The sequence below is a fragment of the Musca autumnalis genome, unplaced genomic scaffold, assembly GCF_047663935.1.
Source record: "Musca autumnalis isolate F117 unplaced genomic scaffold, ASM4766393v1 scaffold_2, whole genome shotgun sequence".
Lineage (NCBI taxonomy): Eukaryota > Metazoa > Arthropoda > Insecta > Diptera > Muscidae > Musca > Musca autumnalis.
The window spans coordinates 106,746,068-106,767,249 of record NW_027411755.1 but is presented as its reverse complement, the minus strand read 5'-3'; the positions used below and the strand labels follow the sequence as shown (position 1 = coordinate 106,767,249).

Here is a 21,182-nt window from a genome sequence, read left to right as displayed (position 1 = left end):
ATTAGCAAGTCCACCAGGACATCAGTCGGCATTCTAGAACAGTAGCGTGTCAAGCACAGAATACCGAAATTTTGATTGGACAATACACGGAAAACGCGAATAAATTGCTTCCAAAGGATTACATATAGCTACTGTTGCAGAAGGCAATCTTCGGGCGAATACCGGACATTAACTAATTAAAAATGGCAACCTGTGAAGATTCGGCAGGCATGACCTTGTTCAGTAAATTGGTAGATGCTCAACGAGCCACGGGTGATCGGATAGAAACTGTCATCCGCAATGCAAAAAAGGAGCCGATCTCGAAAAGAACAACTAGCTTCTACAAGGATCGACTCACTAAATTAGACGCCGCATGGGCTGAATTCGAAATCACAGACTCGAAAATACAGTGTCTCGAAAATTATCCAAAGGACCACAAGTACTTCACCGAGAAGTACTACCAGCAGGTGTCTGAACTTACAATGAAGTACCGGGAGCTATTTGAGTCAGCCATGTTGGAGCCTTCAAAAGAATCAGAAACAACTGCTGATAAACCTCCTGCAAAGAAATCAACCATAAACAACGGCGGCTCAATAGCTTCAGTATCCTCAACCAATTCGGCAATCAGAAGACAAAACGTTATGATAGCGTCTCTGAATAGGGTACTTACCATGGATCCGACAGCATCCAACATGAAACTGAAGGAAAGACTGTGGGAACAAATTCAAGAACTGCATTTCTCAATATGGGAAAACAGTTGCAATCCACTGGAAGAAGGCTACGATATGGACTCCTATACCACTCTGGAGAATATGGTAGTAGAAAACTTCAAAACAACAACACCAACTGCAGAAAAAGGAATAGAAGTTGGGCAAGCGAATGTGTTGCCACTGCTCAAAATCACAATCCCAAAATTTAATGGAGATTATCTAAAATGGCCGGCCTTCTTTGACCTTTTCACGCAGTTAGTAAACAATCAACGCATACCCACAGTACAAAAGATGTGGTATCTTAAGGCCAATCTCACTGGTGAAGCGGAAAATTTGATAAGTCATATTTCAGCAACAGCCGAAAATTATGAAGCAGCATGGGAAATTTTGCAAGACCGATACAACAACAAGCGAGTGCTGGTAGCATCGCTTATACACCAACTGATTGATCAGCCATCAACCGGATCATCAGCCGCGTCCATAAAGCAGCTACATGACGTCACACAAGAGTGCTTACATGCGCTTAAGAACGTGGGAGTCGACACGCCCTCTTGGAGTCCAATACTACTTCATCTACTGTCGAAGAAACTAGACCGAAGTATTTACAATCAATACGAAAGATCAATTGTCAACCCAAGGGAATTGCAGCAAGTTAGTCAATTACTAGAATTTATGGAGACTCGATTCCAGTCAATGGAGGCAATGGGTCAAAAGGAAAAACCTTCATCTAAATCTTGTGCTACAGTGGCATCGGCAAACCAAGGAAACAACATATGTACTCTAAGTAAAAATGGCACCCATAAACTATATCACTGCCAGAACTTTCTCAAAATGACACCACCAGAACGACTAAATTTCACACAAAAGCAAAAACGATGTGTAAACTGTTTAAAGGCGGGCCATTCATCAAAGCAATGTACTGCGCGATGCTGTATGAAATGCAACAAGAAACACAACACACTGTTGCATCTAGAACGCAAGCAAGGGTCTACAAACAAACAAGATAGTCGTATGACTTTATCAGGTGAAACTGGTACAAAGCCTGCCGGAGGGGTAGCCGTAAATACTGAGTCGTCCAATAATCAAGAAGCCACCTCGCTGGCCGCAGCAAATAAAGAACAAATCAGCTCGTACGTTCTACTCAGCACAGCAGTAGTCAAAATAAAGGTGGATGAAGCAGAAGTGGAGTGCCGCGCTTTGCTTGATTCTGGTTCACAAGTCAATTTCATCACAGAACGTTTGGTAAAGCGACTTGGCATTTCAATGCAAAAGTCAACAATTAATATCAACGGAATCGGTGCACCCAACGCTAGAACAAACCATTGATTGAATGTGGCTCTGAAGTCTCGAATCAACAATTATTCGACTCGACTTGAAGCATTTGTCTTGCCTCGTATCCTGTCACCACAGCCATCACAATTCATTAACATTGAAGATTGGTCGCTTCCAAAGAATCTGACGCTAGCTGATCCAGCCTTCAACCGTCCTGATAAAATTGATATATTACTAGGTGCAGAACACTATCACGAACTGCTATCGATTGGACAAATAAAATTAGCCAAGAATCTCCCCACAATGCAGAACACTGTGTTTGGGTGGATAATCTCAGGAAAAATTCAAGAGGAACAGGCAAGGAACTTTACATGTGGAATCTGTACCATGGATGAATCGCTTGACGCCTCTATCGCCCGGCTATGGGAATTGGAGGAAATCAAGACAACCAACAAACCAATGTCCATCAAAGAAAGACAATGCGAAAATCACTTTGAGCAGCACACCATCAAGGACAACAAAAATCGATTTGTAGTCCGAATACCCTTTCATCAAAACCCTGACGCGTTAGGAGACTCACATGGGATCGCAATCAATCGATTTTTCTCCCTCGAACGCCGGTTGCAGAAAGATCCTGAGTTGAAGAAACAATATGTCAAATTCATGGAAGAATATGAGAACCTAGGACACATGACAAAAATATCGGCGGATGCTATTCGCTCACCACACTACTTGATCCCACATCATTGCGTGCAACGACCTGAGAGCACAACAACAAAGCTTCGTGTAGTATTCGACGCATCGGCCAAAACTTCGTCATCACATTCGTTAAACGATCTGATGTACACAGGACCTACTGTTCAAAGCGATCTGTTCTCCACACTACTGAGATTTAGGCTACCCAAGTACGTTTTTACAACTGACGTCGAGAAAATGTACAGACAGGTCCTAATCTCTCCTGAGGATCGCCAGTTTCAACTAATAATTTGGAGAAAGGATGTCTCTCAGCCTATAACCTACTACCAACTCAACACAGTCACATACGGCACAAGAGCCGCCCCATATTTGGCAACAAAATGCCTGCAACGATTAGCCAAGGACAACGCAATCCGATACCCGCTCGTCTCGCAATTTCTCCAAGAGACTTTTTACGTCGACGATGGCCTGGGCGGAGCCGACAGTTTAATAACGGCAATTAATATGCAGCAGCAACTCATTCCAGTTATGAAAGACAGCGGTTTCAACTTACGCAAGTGGTGTGCTAATAGCGGACACGGACTCCAACAGCACTCCTTTAAGAATTTCTAGTTCGTGAACCTACATTTAATTTGTAATTTTATAATTTTATAACAAAAATTTTGGATATGTATACTCTTTTGTTTTGATGTCGCTACATGTAGGGATGTACAAATCGACTTGTTTGTTTATAGTGATCTGTACAAATGATTCACATGCTGATGAAAAGATCGGATGGGTTTAAATGCTAATGAACAGATCGGATCTTTCACAACTTGCTTTGAACCAATGCAAAATATGCCATGAAATCACGCCATCGCATAGAACCCCTTCCTTCAAATTTTGCTGGGAATATTTGCAGAAACAATAGGAAAAAAACAGATACTCATTGGCTCACATTTTACCATCTTTAAAATTTAACCACAGCTGCATTGTGAGTCACTAAAGTGTACGTAGTCCTACAATTATACTTAACAATTATTTGTCAGCAGTCGAAAATACCATTACTCGTTTATCCTCAACAAAAACATCATCGAATCCATCTCATAGAACTGCAATATCACCTAACTTGTGCGTCGCAACATCCCTTGTTCTGAAACATTGTGAGAAAGAGGAACCGTATGCATTGTGCTAAACAAACAACAGCAAAGAGAGAACTTTAACGTAAAGTTGGGCAATCTAGTTTCTGGAGCGGATCGATCTTTCTAATTCCTTTTGCCAAAAGGATCTAGTTCCTTAATATAGTTCCATAGTTCCGAGAGTGAATTTTTGGGCCAAACCTATAATTTGAAATACATGTATTTTGTTTTTGTATTTTTGAACGCACGCGCAACACGCTGAGCTATAGGTTTGGCCCTTTCTCTTTCATTGTTCTTTCTATGTCCTTCGTTTCAAATAGTTCCGAGAGTGAGGTAGTTCAACGAATATTTCTTTTCTTTTTGTGTTCATCTTTTGGTGGATGAATTCACATAAAAGTAAATAAATTGCAGCGATGTAACGAGGATGTGATTTACGTTTATTGAAAGAAAGATCGAAGTGCGTGTGCAATTAAATAGAGAAAATGAATGGAATTATATGCACGGCTGGAACTATATGAACTAAAGGAACTATACATATGAAAGAGCCGGAAATAGTTCCTTGTCCGGAATAGTTCCTTGGAACTAGTTCGTTCCGGAACTACACAACTCTACTTTAAGTCTGTGTTTAGACACACAAATTTCTCGGGAAAGTAAATTAAGTTTTTGGGAGTGAGCGGAGAGGAAGGAGCTCCTCAATACTCTTTCCTACCCCTATTGCCTAAAGACTGAATTTACTTTCCAGGGAAATTTTGTGTCTAAACACGGACTAACATCAGTCATAGCCATAGATTAAAAAAAAATAAATAAATAAATAAAGATTTGAAAGCTTTAGATACAAAAAATATCTTTTTACAAAAAGGATTATCTATTGCCTCAGTACTTCTGTTTAAATACTTTTAAGTTAATAGTGAATGGTCAAGGAGAATTAAATATTATTTTCTGTTGAACAATCTTGATTTTAATGTTTCGCTCACCACTTATAGTGCAGAAACTGTTCTCTCGTGATACATATTTAATCTCTCATGGGTATATATTTTATATATTTTATTGGTATTTAATGAGTATGTGCGTATAAAGTAAATAAACAAACTATACCCTCTTTAAATAAGACATTATTATTATCGTTATCGTTCGAACATTCCATGGTTATTTTGCAATTATTTCTCTGCTGTTCTAGCATTATTGAATTGAAACACAAAAAAATGTCAAGTCCAAGAAATACCATAATTTTTCTCTTTTGTTTACAGCATATCCAAAGCATATACTGAAATTGAACAAGTATTGATTAAAAGCTGTTAAGAGCTAAATACTAAAAACAATTTCAATTCGCATTTTACTGCATCTCGTGTAGTATTTGTCTTTCTAATCAAAATGGACGCTCTTAAAAGCGAAATCATTTTTGATTCAGATGATTTCATTACGTTTACCTCATCTCTTGACAAAGTTCCCGATAATGAGCATACAGATTCTTCATTAGAAGTTTTTTGCAAGATCTTAGTAAAAGATGCGCCAAAGTTCAAAAATCCTACAGAAATGTTTTCACTAGTAAGAGTAAAGAAATCGATGAAGAATTTTAAGCATCTGCTCAGGAAAAGTAATCGACACTTTTCACGTTTCACTTATGTAAAGCTAATACCTTGATTTGCAAAAACTTTGTTGGTTTCTCTCGAAAGTAGTTATACACCAACTCCCGATCACGAGAATAATTTCGCTTGCATAAAAGTTCCACCCTGTAACACAGAAATATTTCATTGCGGATATGAGGATAGCCCTCATTCCAAGATATGTTCACAGCGATATATATCGATCATTCCAAACTTCAAAAGTTATATCATTTAAGACTTTAAGTTAAAGGTGAAGCCGCCGGAATGTGCGAAAATATAATAAAGTTTGTAGGCTTCATCCTCCAAAATGTCATTTTGTCCAAATATTATAATAATAACAATAATTACGTCATTGTATTTTATTTCCAGTTCCACTTTTCTCACTATTCGGTGTTGCTGACCAGAGCCAGTCTTAACGTTGGTAAATATAGGGCTTTTTCGCAAATCTCTAACGGTGTATAATGCCTTATTTCAGGTTTGAAGGCAACTTCGTTAGCTTTTAATATATGGTCTAATATGGATTTGGTATGTGTAACTGGCTGGTTTTGAAAATTTTGTAAAACTCTTAGTGGTTTGCAGTTGGACGTGTCCACGGCCCTGTTCCGGTTTCGCTGCTGGCAGATATCTCACTGAGGTGTTTTAGTACCAGGCTTTCCACATCTATAACAGAATAATGTCCTGATTGTTGCTTCACATTCCCTGAAGGTATGACCGGATTTCTGGCAATTCCAACAACCGATATTTGGATTGCGTTGCCTATTTTTTTGTAAGGTATCAACTTCTTCAAATCCCTCTCTATAATGATCATAATCCTCTCGATAATATCTCCCCTCAAACTCAACCTCATTGACCTGTCTTTGTGGACGAGATGGTGGTGGAACATAAGGCCTATTTGCTCTCCTGAGGAAGTTCTTTTCAGCATTCTATGCGAAGTTGTTCCACTGAAGAGACTGAAATAGGATATACTATACGACTAACGTTGTCCCTGATATTCTTCTTTAATATTTTGATCATTGATTTGATTCTCTTCTCATATCGATTGAAGCAACTTCGCCCTCATCTGACCTGGAAATATGCGTCTATGGATTCGTTTTGGCTGTTGTCTTCTTTGGGCTAATTCGGCTATCAACTCTACATTGGTTTTTGAGGATTGGTATTGGCTCAATAGACTCTATTTGAGTTCATCCCAATCATGAAATTTGTTTGTTTTCTCAAACAACCAATACTACGACTCCGCCCTTCCGGTGAGTATAACCAGAAAGTCGCGTATTATTTCAGCCCAAGGAATTTGGTATTGACGCTGGAAGTATTCTAGCCGATATACGAATTCTTCAACAGAGAGGCCAGATGAGCTCCCATCGAAATGAAGACCTTATTTATTATTTCTAAATCCATATCTGTCGGATGGCTATTCTGAGCCGAGGCTTGTTTATTCTGCTGGTTCTGAGCGGAATCGCAGAAGGTATTTCTGTTGTGCCATTGGCAGGATCCAATGGTACTGAGTTGCCAGTCGGGACCTTATACTTTCCTGTAAACTGGCCCAATGCTTTATTTTGTTGAGAAGCTATTTCATTTCCTTCTTGTATAGCCTTGGTCAAATTTATTAACTTCTTTTTTATGTCATCCATTTCTGTTTTTAAGGTATGGAGTTTATTCTCCAGGATTCTATTGGCTGCCAAATTTCCCTAAGCAGCTGCTGCACTGGTCTGAGGGTCACCCCCTACACCTCCTAACGTCAATGGTCTGGGACATATCCCTAATTTGACCCTGGTCGTTCGGATTACTTTCTGCCATTTCAAGGTTATTACCTTTATTTTTATACCCTCCACCATAGGATGGGGGTATATTAAGTTTGTCACTACGTTTGTAACTACTCGAAATAATCATTGTAGACCCCACAAAGTATACATATTCTTGATCAGCGTGCAATTCTACATCGATATAGCCATGTCCGTCCGTCTGTCCGTCTGTCCGTCTGTGGAAATCACTCTAGCGTCCGAACGGATTGACGTAGGTTGACGAAACTTTGGGAAAATATGTTATATTTACGTAGGACTTTTGGTATTGCAAGCGGGCTATGTAGGTCCACGCTTTCGTATAGCCCCCACACAAAATGACGCGTGACGCGTCGTCGTTTTAAGGAGTTTTTAAGATATTTGTCCCATTTTACCACCGAATTCGTTGTAATTTGGTACTTTGTGTCTCCAGAGGCCAAAAACATTCCTACCAAAGTTGGGTTATATAGGTCCACGTTTTGGTATAGCCCCCATATAAGGCCCCATATAAAGTACGCGTCATTTTAGTATATTTTGAATGTATTAGACCCATTTGACCACAGAATTGGTTGTAATTTGGTATTTTGTGTCTCCAGAGGTCAAAAAACATTCCTACCAAAGTTGGGTTATATAGGTCCACGTTTTGGTATAGCCCCCATATAAGGCACCATATAAAGTACGCGTCATTTTAGTATATTTTGAACGTATTAGACCCATTTGACCGCGGAATTGGTTGTAATTTGGTACTTTGTGTCTTCAGAGGCCAGAAAACATTCCTACCAAAGTTGGGTTATATAGGTCCACGTTTTGGTATAGCCCCCATATAAGGCCCATATAAAGTACGCGTCATTTTAGTTTATTTTGAATGTATTAGACCCATTTGACCACAGAATTGGTTGTAATTTGGTATTTTGTGTCTCCAGAGGGCAAAAAACATTCCTACCAAAGTTGGGTTATATAGGTCCACGTTTTGGTATAGCCCCCATATAAGGCACCATATAAAGTACGCGTCATTTTAGTATATTTTGAACGTATTAGACCCATTTGACCTCGGAATTGGTTGTAATTTGGTACTTTGTGTCTTCAGAGGCCAGAAAACATTCCTACCAAAGTTGGGTTATATAGGTCCACGGTTTGGTATAGCCCCCACATAAGGCCCCCTTTATAGTACGCGTCATTTTAATATATTTTGAATGTGTCCGACCCATTTGACCAAAGTGTCGGTTGTAACTTTGTATTTGTGTTTCCAGAGACTAAGAAACATTTCTACTATAAAATTTTTATATAGGTCCACGTGTTGATATAGCCCCCATAATACGATATCTCCCGATTTTCGATATTTTGAATGTTTTAGCCTCATTATCACACCGAGATGGCTGAAATTTGGTATTTAGTCTTCTTTAGGCTTATAAAACTTTCCCCCAGAAATTTTTAGGTATAGGTCCACGCCGTCATATAGCCCCCATAAAACGGTACCTTCCGGATTTCGGTTTTTTGAAGGTTGTGGTCACATTAATCCACCGAAATGGCTGAAATTTGTGGTGGAGGGTATAAAAAGTTCGGCCCGGCCGAACTTAACTCTTTTCTTACTTGTTCCTCTTATTTTCAATTGCTAACGATCTATTTAAATAAAATATTTCTGGTCTATCTCTCTTCCGGTTATTTTCTTTTGATCGAGCATTCATCCCCAACGAGCCAGTTACATCATCAAATTCATCTATTGCATACCAGAAAACTCTAACAATATCTTAATATAATCGGTATTTACTAACGTCTCTTTTTTCTTAACATACGAGGACTTTCGGACATCACATCAAATCACGTTTATTAATAAAAAACTAATACTAACAAAATTATGTATAATATTATATATATTATATAATAATATTTAAAGTCTCTTTATGATTTCTAACTTAAAAAAGAAAAATAATAATGAAATAAATCTAAAAAAATATGAATTAAATCTAGAAATGTTTGTTTTACTTTAACATATAACCTTATTAAGAAAGTTAAACATTACACAATATTGTCTTTTTAGGACGAAGGCCATTATTTATGAAAGTTTTTAATTAATTAATTGGATTAATCTAGCTAACATGGCTTAAGGAGTTTTGTATTGAACCACACACTCAACCATTACGCTACGATCGTTTCGCCTGGTGGTTTAAGCCAGGCTCATCAGGCGTATTTAAATGCTAATGGCTAGAAGCCAAAGGCTGATTTTGATAACGTCTATTTATACAAACATTTTTACAAATTTGTAATTATGAAGTATTTATTGAAGTCTGTTTCTTTATCAAGTCACCCTAGTGTCTTGTCTAGGAATCATTTTCTCAATACATACACATATACAATCGAAGGGGGGTTTCCTTCATGAATTGTAATGCCTTCAGTTTTTTTGAAGTTTTAGATATCATGTCGACTAGTTTGTTGATATGATACATTGGCAGTGGCTTAGAGCGCTGAGATCTCGACAACATTGTCTGTTTGTTGGAGAGGACCCAGGTTCAAACCTCAGCCGGGGCAGCCGGGCTCTGCTGTGAAGTTTTTTTACCCTCCACCATAGGATGGGGGTATATTAAGTTTGTCACTACGTTTGTAACTACTCGAAACAATCATTGTAGACCCCACAAACTATATATATTCTTGAGCAGCGTGCAATTCTACATCGATATTGACGTAGCCATATAAGAAACCCAGATTTTCACTAGTTTTACCGTTATAAAAAAATAAAACGAATCGACCCAAACGAACTAAAGGCATTTTCGTTCGAAAATCTCAATAGTTTGGCTGTTATATGCCAAGATGTCAAAAAACGTAGATAAAAAACTTAAAGTCAAAATCGAGAGGCTCGATTTTCATCGTAGACATATGGTCCAGTAGACTTTTTTGCTCAGTTCAATCCCAGGAATCAGAAACGCGAAGGGCCCATTAAGGTTTTCAAATCGCCCCGGCCTAGTGCAAGTGATCTGGCATGTCATTTTTTTGTATTTTTCACTCATGAGCGTGACCTCCAAAAGATTACGTTCTTTTTAGGATCCTAAACATGTCATTTTCACCAATGCTTTGACATGTCATTTTAACCAATGCATTGACATTTCATTTTAACCAATGTATTGACATGTCATTTTCACCAATGCATTGACATGTCATTTTGATGTCTTGTTTGGAAAATGACTAATGCTTTATTTAAATATGATTTTCATGACAAACAAAACTCTTTATCAATTCAAATACATGAAATAATTACAACTAATTTATCAGCAAAAAAACTTATATAAAAATTGCAATTTATCACCTAAATACTAAACAATAAACGTATATATTTTTGCACATCTACACGCAGTAGACTCCTATAAACAATATTTGACACTACTTAGTAGATGTGTTCCTTTACTTACCTGATGTTACCATTTTTATCATTTGTTACCATTTTTAACCTGCAAAGCCTTCCTTAACCCCGAAAAGTGGCAAAACTGGAAGCAATTTTTAAGAGAGTGAGAGAGAAGAGAGAGCGAAAATGGCTTTCTCGTCTACCACAGGCTACCAGACAAATTTCTGCAGGTAAAAAATGACAGAATTGATTTTTCGACTTTTGTTTGACGATTATTTCACAATGAAGAAAAAAATGGACGAAAAACAGAAGAAAAAGTCGAACGCTGACAAAACTAAATTAAAAACTGTGAAATAAAAGAGGAAATTTGATTTTTTTCACGTTTCTTTTTGACATTGCTGCAAGATTTACCATTTTTCCGTTCCTTTACTATTCTGGTAAAAATGTTCATGAGAGAGAAATTTTGAGCAATTTTGACACATTCCTCTTTTACCACTCTTACCATTAAAAGAGTAAAGGAACAAAGCTAGTGTAAATTGGTACAACTGTTTTTTCGATTTTTGGCCAGGTTTTCGGAAAATTGAGCTCTGTGCGTAGGGATCTACAAATCGATTTGCTTTTTAGGGATATATAGAGAATCATATGTAACGAAAGGAGAGGAGGGACTTTTTCAGGAAAATATCATTTATGCGTAAAGGTCTGAGTACAGGAGCTGCCTCACCTGCTGCCTTGCTTGCTTCTGATAAAAGAACAAAAAAGAAAAGGGAAACCTTGTTCGAAATTTGCTCGGCCTTCTTTATAATTCTATTTTTATTATGTCAGAAATGAAGCAGGGAACAAGACAAGCAGGCGAGGCAGCTACGTACCCAGGCCTTTATTAATTTATTTTTAAGTTAAAACATTTTCTTTCCCAAAGTCGTTTCTTCTTTCTTTTCATATTCGAGAAGCGAGATTTGATTGATTTCGTTCTATGCCAGATTTAGAGCAGATAAGGGAATTTTTATAATACCAAAGAGTGCAGTCCGATTCTATTGTTGGCACGATAATTGGGATTTCCTTTTTATTGCAGTGTCTGCACGACGTTTCGAGCTAGGTACAACACCAATTGTTTAGAAGTCGTACTTGTATGGTATACAGGAAATGTAAGACAACATCACGAGGGGAGTTTTAACAACGTTGGTCGTGATTTCGAGTCTCCGACAATACCAAGCCTATTGTAAATAATAATCCTTATATAGCTTAAAACATATTTAGGTAAATAAAAGAAAATATAAAGGTGTGTAAATAAAAAACGTCTTTATTTGATCGAAGGAATGGGTTAAAATGCTAATGAAAAGATCGGATCTCTCACGACTTTCCCTTCCCCTTCCTTCAAATTTTGCTGGGTTGGCTTCAAAAAGAGAACAAAGCAAGCAAAGATTGATTGTGTGTTGGCCTTAAGTCATCTATTGTTGCCAACATTTTTGAAGCAGGTGGACCAAACTGTTTCCGAAATATATTATTTAGGAAAACTGGTTCCTCGATTTCCGTTGTAATACTTAGACCTCTCTCGTTTCGGCCCAACTACAAAGCAGATTTGGATTCGATGTCGGTGATTACAGCAAGTAAGTGTTTTAAAATTTATTTTAAATATTAAATCCAGAAAAGTGTATCTGTGTATTACTTGAATTTCAAATGTTGGGCGGTTAATAGGAACATTTTGGTCCGAAAAAATTTTCGACCGGCAACGCTGATTGTGGATAAAAAAAAACTTCAAGTCAAACTCGGGAGTCTGGATCCCAGGAAACAGAAACGCGAAGGGCCCAATAAGATTTTTTTGACATGTTTGAAAAAACGGCGTGTTTGGTTTTTTACCGCATTAGTCTTCTACAAAAATATGAAAAAATATTCTGGCTAATCCTTTACTAGAGTACTTATAATTAGTAATAAATTTTATCAATTCCAATATACGCTTGCACTTTTGTAATGGAAATAAAATTTCACTGCATGGCATAAGTATTTAGACAAAATTGTTCTATTGATTTTTAGACCTTAACAATTAAAAAAGTCTTATTTATATTTTTGATTGTTATTGGATACGGTAAAAATAATATATTTCACACACTTCTGTACCATTATGGACCCATTTACGGATCGATATTTCAAGGATATAGGGATATTCAAGAGATTTATCATTTAACAACATTTCCGATGATTTTCTCCCATTATCTCGGAATATTTTGCGGATTTCGACTTTTTATGAGAGTAAGAACATTTTGTTCTTAAAAATGTGGTATTTGAAGGAAATATCTTTAAGTTTGAACCCGAAATACGCTTCAAACGTGCTCCACAAAATCCAGCCTTACCATAGCAGCAGTGTTCTGCAAATTATTACAGAACACTTCGATCAGTTTACTGCCATGTTGTTATAAAAGATCGCTCAAAGTGCCAGAATATTCATTATAGTCCATATCATTAACGATAAAATTAAATTAAATATCGCAGTACTTTAAACGGTGGATCACACTATTATAATGACTGGCAGCATTTGGGCATGGAAATAGCATCACAAGGACATTTATATCACAAAGATACCCAACTTTTTGGTGTTTTTTTTTTTTTTTTTTTTTGACCCAAACTTACCGAAAACTGTATTCTAAGATTAGTTATTTTCAAATATATTTTTATCAGTCCACAATATGCTTCGCCACAATGATTGTGGGGGGTAAATGATTTTTATTGAAAATCTAATTGACAATTTTTGTAGGTATGCCTTATAAACCGAAAAAAACATGACTTCAAATTAATTTTTTTCTAATGTCTAGGGGTTCTAGGCTTAATAGAGAACTTGTTTTAACATCTGAATTGCTCAGAAGACGAGGATATGTGTGCATAAATACGAGTAAGATTAGATTTGTAATTCTGCTCTATCTAGAGGAGAGCAACGTCTGTAATATCACATTTTCTGCCTAGATCGTTCATATTTACAGAGTTTCCAGTATTTTGATATTTATTAGTTACAAAATAAATAGATAACTGCAGCAATATCTAATCATTAGTTACACTTATCCCCGAAATTGTAATTTCAAATTTCGTAACAACTTTTGACAACAACATTCCCTATTTTAATTTAAAATCTAGTACTGTCAAGTACATTTTTACTTAAAACTTAATAATTTAACTAAAGCAATTAATTTTGGTACCAAAAGGTACGATAAATTACCAAAAGTAACATAATTATGACGTGTCAAAATACTTATGCTGTTTTGCTTTTGCCTCCCCATTTAAACATTCGCCTTCCTAAGCTGAAATTAAGCTGGAATTTTTTAGATCCATTAATTTTTATTTAACTGAGAAAAACTTTATTTAAAGAAAACCCCTAAGCTGTTATTATCCCGTTTTATGAATTCTGACAATAATTACACGCCTTTTAAGGCAAATGTAGATTTTGTCAAAATAATTATGCCGGGCACTGTATATGTATACGAATATATGATTTTGTTCATGCTCATGAGCGTCAACCTGGTCAACCTGGCTGTTAGATAACTAAACAATATACCAAAATTTTGAAAACAAAACAAAAAACAGATTTCAATAAATAGGGTCCACTTATCTTAGTTTGCTATAGGAAAAGTCGCTTTTATTGAAGTGTTCTAGTTTTTCGACATTGATATCTTAGGTATTTTATAATTTTATCACTCTAAGATTATTTCCACAAACTTCAGCATTGTAATATAAAAACTAAATTTATTACCAATATATTGAGTCCTTTCCTATGAAGAATCGTAGAATTTGTAAACATACACATAAACGGCTTAAAACCTTTTCATTACAACTATTAATATTCACTCATTTTAATTACCTTGGTATGTGCATGTAAACACCAGTGTGTGACCAGTATTTACCATTCGGAATATGTAGTCCTTTACATTATTACACGTATGTCCCATAGCCGAACAACACCACGGCACACAAAGTAAAATAAGTATAACAAAGTAACCATTCATGTCTGGAAACTAAGAAAACAAACTCTGTTTTGTGGTTTATATTCTCTGGAAATTCTGTTGTCACTGAAGAACAGTGAGATGCAAAAATCATTATAACTTTGTACATTCACAATATGTACATTGTACAACAAATATGTACATTTATCAGGCATGTCACAGAAACCAATTCCGATCGAAACTGGAATTGCTTCCGCTTTTAGCTTCTTTAGAAACCGAAAAACGAAATTTTTTTCGGAATGAAACCACTCCAAAAACACTTAAAATTAATAAAAAATATTGTTTTATTAACAAAATCACATTTAATTTCGTATCTTTTTATCATTTTATTTAAAAAATCGCACATTTTCATTGTTTCTCTATCAACGAAACCAATTGTTAACTAAGTATTGCCACATATTTTTTCGTGAGAACATTTGTAGAAACAAAACAATTTGGCATTACGAATGATAAATTAAAGCTAATATACGAGTAGATGAAAACAAAAAAGAAAGAACTCGAACAAGGTATTTTTCAATGTTATGTTGATTTTTTGAGCCTCAATTACAGAAACAAAAGAAAATTTTAAAAAAAGCACAAAAAAGCTTTCTTTAAACACAATAGGCCAGTTTGATAACTTCACAAGTAAAAAGTATTTGCAAGTTCTTGCAACTACTTCCAATGCTTTTCAGTTCTCTTTTACTGTACAATCCAATGGTACCAGCATATGGAAGATCTTGCCCGGGAATTGCTTCTTGAGCGGCCATAATTCGTTTTGTTTCTACTATTTCCTTTAACTGTCAAACTATTGACTTTTTTTAAAAGTTCCGATACTTGCCTTTCAAGAAATTGCATGTCATGGATTTTATCTGTCATCATTGCTAATTTATCAATTCTATCTTCGCTCACCGACAATATAGCTCTTGTTGTTTGAGGTAGGCGTTGAATCCACAATGTCTTCAAAAGCTCTTCAGACACTTTTCCGCTTGCCAATTCTCGCATTTCTCTCAACAATCCAGAGGGCTTTTTGTCACCAATACATACGTTTTCCAATAATTGCCGTAGACTCTTTTCTTCCGATTCCATAAATTCGTTCAGCAATGTCTTCTTGAGCGTCTCATATTGTCCTTCGCTGGCTCACGTGACTTAGGATGTTGCTTTCCATGGGCCCAACTAGCGTGTGGAATTTTGTTTCATCGCAAGATATTCCTGCCGTTACAAATTGGGATTCCAATTGGATAAACCATTGCTTTGGATTTTGTCGCCAAAATGGAGGAACGCGTACAACAACTCGAGATATTTGCATTGAATTCTTTTCGGTTGACATATTTGAAAATGTTTGAATTTCTTCCGTTCGGGGTCTCCAATGTAGTATGGATATGAGTGTTCTTTTCAATTTCAAATACAAAACTAAGTTTTATTTTATGAAAATATTTTTGTTGACATTTTTTCACATAGGAATAATTCTTAGCCGTGCGGAGTTTTTTTTTTTCATTTTTTTTCTCCCATCGGACGCCTCCCCAGGTGGTGGATAGGGGAACGCTCATCAGATATGACGGGTACCGCAGAAATAAAATATGCGGGGCGAACCAAAAGAAAAAAATGGAAAACGGCAGCGTCTGACCAAAGGATTGGCGGCAGCAAACAGCGTCTGAATTCCAGGAGGAGCGGCTGAATACAGAGACGGAAACTCTAAACCCTTCAGAAGGACACGGCAAACCACTGAAGTACAATCCCTAGTAAATCATACAATTACAATGAATACAGAAAATAACATACGGCCCTCAGTCTCCGGCAATCAGAGGGTGCTAAGAATCCCCGGAGGTAAAACAAAAACAAAACTTAGGATAGGAACTTGGAATGTGAGAAGTCTTTATGAACTTGGAAAACTAGACAACACCATAAGCGAAATGGAAAGACTACAAATTGATATCCTGGGTATCAGTGAAACGTGGTGGACGGAGGATGCAGAATTTATTTCCCAGAACGTAAAAATTTATCATTCCGGAAACAGAGAGGGAATTCACAGAAAGGGCGTTGCTATTATAGTAAAAAGTCACATAGGGACCTGTGTCACTGGATACGTTCCAATTTCTGATAGGGCGATGATGATAAAAATATCTGCAAAACCAATAAACATGAATATAATACAAGTATATGCACCCACAAGCGATGGCGATAACGATGAATTGGAACAGTTTTATTGCGACGTTGAAAAGTTATTAAAGATGACAAAACCCCACGACATTACCATAATCCAGGGCGATTTTAATGCTAAAGTTGGGCAAGAAGTAACAAACGGAATCACAGGAAAATTTGGCTTAGGACAACGGAATGAAAGAGGAGAACGACTGATACAATTCTGTCAGGAACACAATTTTAAGGTTGCGAATACTATGTTTCGCCTCCATCCAAGACGACTTTACACCTGGAAATCGCCACAGGATAATAACAGAAACATTGTTAGAAACCAAATTGATTACATTTTAATAAATAAGCGATATTCCTCCTGCATAAATAAATGTTCTACGTACCCAGGAGCTGATGTACCCTCGGACCATAACCTTCTGCTGTGCAAATTACAGATAAAGCTAACTACCATCCGAAAGAAAAAACCAAAGAAAAGAGTTAACATTCAAAAATTAAACGATCCCTCCACTAAACAAATCATGAAAAATCACCTTAATGTAGAACTGCACAATATTGATGGAGAAGACATCGAGAATTTATGGAATAATGTAAAAAACTCCATGAATACCATAACCAGCAATATCCTTGGAACCACAACATCTAAAAGAGAAGACACGTGGATGACGGACGAAATACGCGCGCTTCGCGTAGAAAGGAGCAAGCACAAAAATTCTAACTATGAAAGATATTGGGAAATAAATCAAGAAATAAAAATTGCAACTCGGGCCGCAAAAAATGTGCAACTCAATAAACAGTGCCAGGAAATTGAAAGACTCCAAATCCTACATGACGATTTCAATCTTCACAAAAAGTTAAAAGAGGCATCTGGAATTTATTCAAAAAGATCATCTACATTTATTTTTGCTGAGAATAATACAGCCATATACGAAACTGCAGAAAAGAAAAAACACTGGGAAAACTATATTAGAAATCTCTTTACCGACACTACAAGAACAGAAACTAATAACACAGATAGAGAAACCAATTTTAGAGGAAGACGCATTACCAAAAGTGAACTAGATATGGCCATAAATTCAATGAAAAACAATAAGGCTACCGGGCCGGATGAAGTCCCATCTGAATTATTTAAATTACTAGATGAAAGAAACACACAACTATTGTTGAAATTATACAACCAAATTTATGAAACAGGACAATACCCTCAAGATTGGCTGAAATCTACGTTTATAACGATTCCCAAGAAAAATAATGCGAAGACGTGCGGAGACTATAGATTAATAAGTCTTATGAGCCATGCTTTAAAAATATTCTTAAAGATGATACATAGGCGCATATACCCAATATGCGAATCACATATGGGAAAAACTCAATTTGGTTTCAGGGAAGGCATGGGTACTCGAGAGGCCCTACTTAGTTTGAATGTACTAATACAAAACTGCCGAGATGTGCAAAAGGATGTTTACATATGCTTTATCGACTACGAGAAGGCATTTGACACGGTCAACCATGACAAGTTGATGGAAATTTTGATATCAATTGGATTAGATGAAAGTGACCTTAAATGCATTAGAAACCTGTACTGGCAACAGAGAGCCAACATTCATATAGATGGTGAACTTACCAACGATGTTCCTATTTCAAAAGGCGTAAGACAGGGTTGTATACTATCCCCTCTTCTATTTAATGTATATTCCCAAAAAATTTTTGAGGAGTCAATATGTGGGAAAAATATCGGAATTAGAATAAATAATACATTCATAAACAATATACGTTATGCCGACGACACCACATTACTTGCAAGCAGCCTCGCAGGATTACAAAAGCTAGTAGATGCTCTAGAACATTCTAGTACGTCATATGCCTTAAATATAATGAAGACGAAGTATATGATTATAAGTAGAAGAAATATCGAATCCAACATTCCCTTATGCATTAATGGAACTCAAATAGAAAGAGTCTCCAAATTCAAATACCTCGGAGTGCAAATTAATGACCACTGGGACATATCAAAGGAAATAAAATGCCGAATTGAAATGGCAAGAAACTCTTTTTTTAAATATAGAAAAATACTAACGAGCCATGACATAACCATGGAAACTAAAAAACGATTTGTTAAATGCTATATCTGGTCCGTTTTATTATACTCGGCAGAAACATGGACTCTTAAAGCAGCAGACGAAAGAAGACTGCACTCGTTTGAGGTTTGGATATACCGACGGATCTTAAAGATATCCTGGACAGATCACATCTCAAATAATGAAGTACTGAGACGAATGAACACCGAAAGTCAAATGATCAGATTGATAAAAACGAGAAAAACTGCTTATTTGGGACACCTTATGAGAAATAGCAAATATAATCTCCTCCAAGCAATCATAAGAACCAAAATAGAAGGACGCCGACCAAAAGGGAGACGAGAAATAACATGGATCAAAAACATTCTGGAATGGAGAGGACACCAAGATGAAATAAGCCTTTTAAGCGCCGCCAGAAACAGAGAACTAGCTATTATAGAATGAAATTTTTAATTTTATAACATATAACCAAATAACTCTGTAATAATTAACATTGTATGATCGCTAATATCCGAATACGGATTTGCAAATAAAGAAGAAGATGGCACAGTTACTGCTTGTAGTAAGTGCCACCACAGAATCGATATCTGCAATCTATAGGAAAAGTTGGGTGATTAATTCATGAACGCCCAGGCGAAGCGACCAAAGCTTGAATCTTGCAATATTTAGTGAGAAAAGGCAGGGTTTATGGAAATTCGTAGTAAAAGTACTAAAAAGTACCAAAACTAAGAAAATGCTGTCTTAGGGAATAGATAAAGTAAGACTTCTAAAATTTTTGAATATGTTTATGAATATGGGTGTAGGGGTGAGATGCGGCAGGTTTTTTTTGAGCATTTGGAGTACAAAAATTTAATAAATGCATTGTCCTAGTATGTAGCGAGCGAGATTTCTAAAATTCGGAATTTCTGTTCAATTTAAATTTATTTAAATCTTTAAGTTATGTTCTATTGTAACATTTGTATTTTCTTCTTTCAGTTGCTCTGCATGCAGTTCATCAATTTCAACGAACACAGCCCAATGGAATGCCGGAAACTGATTTCGCAGAAGGAAGACAAGACGATGTAGTTGAAAACCTCACAACCTCAAATGAATATCCAGATAGCTGCAAAACTGAAATGGATGTAACGCCGCATCCCACAAGATCAGAGTATTCAGAAAAAAACATATAACGCAAATTTAAAGAAGCCTGCAGGTAATATATCGTAAGAAATATATTGTTAATGTATATAATTTGGTTGTAGTGCTTTCATCTATATCTACCGAACCGAATTTAATTAAATTTTTAATTAAATTAGATCTTTTTAGCTGATCGGCTCCGATGAAAACACAAAAAAAAACATTTGCCAAAAATACTAGTTATATGTGGTTATTAGGGTGGTCCGATTTGTATGGAAGGAAAAAAAATCTTAATGACTCTGCACTGAGCAAAAAAGTCCACTAGACAATATATCTACGGTGAAAATCGAGCTTCCTGATTTTGCTTTAACAACTGCCAAAATACAATATTACATTATACGGATTTGATATGTCCTTTATAGGTTTATGAAGTTACAAAGACAAGATGATGACTTTTGGAAGAATGAAATGGTTGAAAAAATATAAAAGTCCGAAGCAAATCTTAGAAAGTGCTTCTGAAATAAGTTGAATTAAGGGGTTATGGACACTTAAAAGTTTTGCAAAATCGAACAAAATTTTATTGGCTTATTTGAAAGTACAGGTAAAAAAGAATATGTTGCAAAAATTTCGAGCTGAAATACGACCGTTACAAAGAGAAAATTCATTGTGATTTGTATGTAAGACATAGATGAACAAGATGAGCACTCGCCTTTACGTTTTCGTACGATTCACAATACAAATGCTCTCTTTGTGTTCATCGTTGATGTAAGATCAACGTTTGAAACGCGGCTTTCTCAAAATGACATTTTGATTGCGGTGTCCACTGTAGCTCAAAAACAGATGATCCGATCTTTGTATGTTTTGGTGGGATTATTATACATTTAAAAAGCTTGTACTTAAGCGTGAGACTACAAAAAAATTACCGATTTATGACCAAAAACTATACATTTTTATACACTCCACCATAGTATGAAGGGTATATTAAGTTTGTTTTTCTATTTGTACCAAATCGAATTAATCATTTGCGACCATATAAAGTATATGTATTCTTTGTATTTGTAATTCCACATTTGAGGTTCCCAGTGGTCACAAAACTTCTCCACCAACAATTATCAACTTAGGTCCACACTTTGATTTATCCCCATATAAGGTTTCCAACCAATTGAAGATATTTCTATATGCATTTAGGTACCATTTTTCGTGCTCAATAAGTTTACATAACCCCTTAATTATAGCGTATAAGTACAATACCATAAATAAAATATTTTTTTATAAATCATACGCCGGTGTGAACAGTTGAAGTTCGTGTTGTAAAAGATATGATACAAAATACCGCTGAAACAACATGAAATAAGCATTTTAGAGTTTCAAAATGTTCTAAAGAATTGCT

General features: G+C 36.1%; 1 protein-coding gene across 1 annotated transcript; it reads left to right on the top strand.

Moving 5' to 3' along the window:
- Window positions 1–182: 182 nt before the first annotated feature.
- Window positions 183–20,278, top strand: LOC141392357 (uncharacterized). Its single transcript, XM_073965306.1, has 5 exons — window positions 183–1,931; window positions 2,100–2,492; window positions 2,589–3,210; window positions 19,652–19,823; window positions 20,215–20,278. Exons 1-5 carry the CDS (start codon window positions 183–185, stop codon window positions 20,276–20,278), a joined length of 3,000 nt encoding a protein of 999 aa, XP_073821407.1.
- The last annotated feature ends 904 nt before the right edge of the window (window positions 20,279–21,182 follow it).

Coding starts and splice junctions, on each gene's coding strand:
- LOC141392357 (XM_073965306.1), top strand. CDS start 183: ATGGCAACCTGTGAAGATTCGGCAGGCATGACCTTGTTCAGTAAATTG. Junction 2,493..2,588: donor AGGACAACAAAAATCGATTT/GTAGTCCGAATA, acceptor CGCCGGTTGCAG/AAAGATCCTGAGTTGAAGAA. Junction 19,824..20,214: donor CCGCATCCCACAAGATCAGA/GTATTCAGAAAA, acceptor TGTCCTTTATAG/GTTTATGAAGTTACAAAGAC.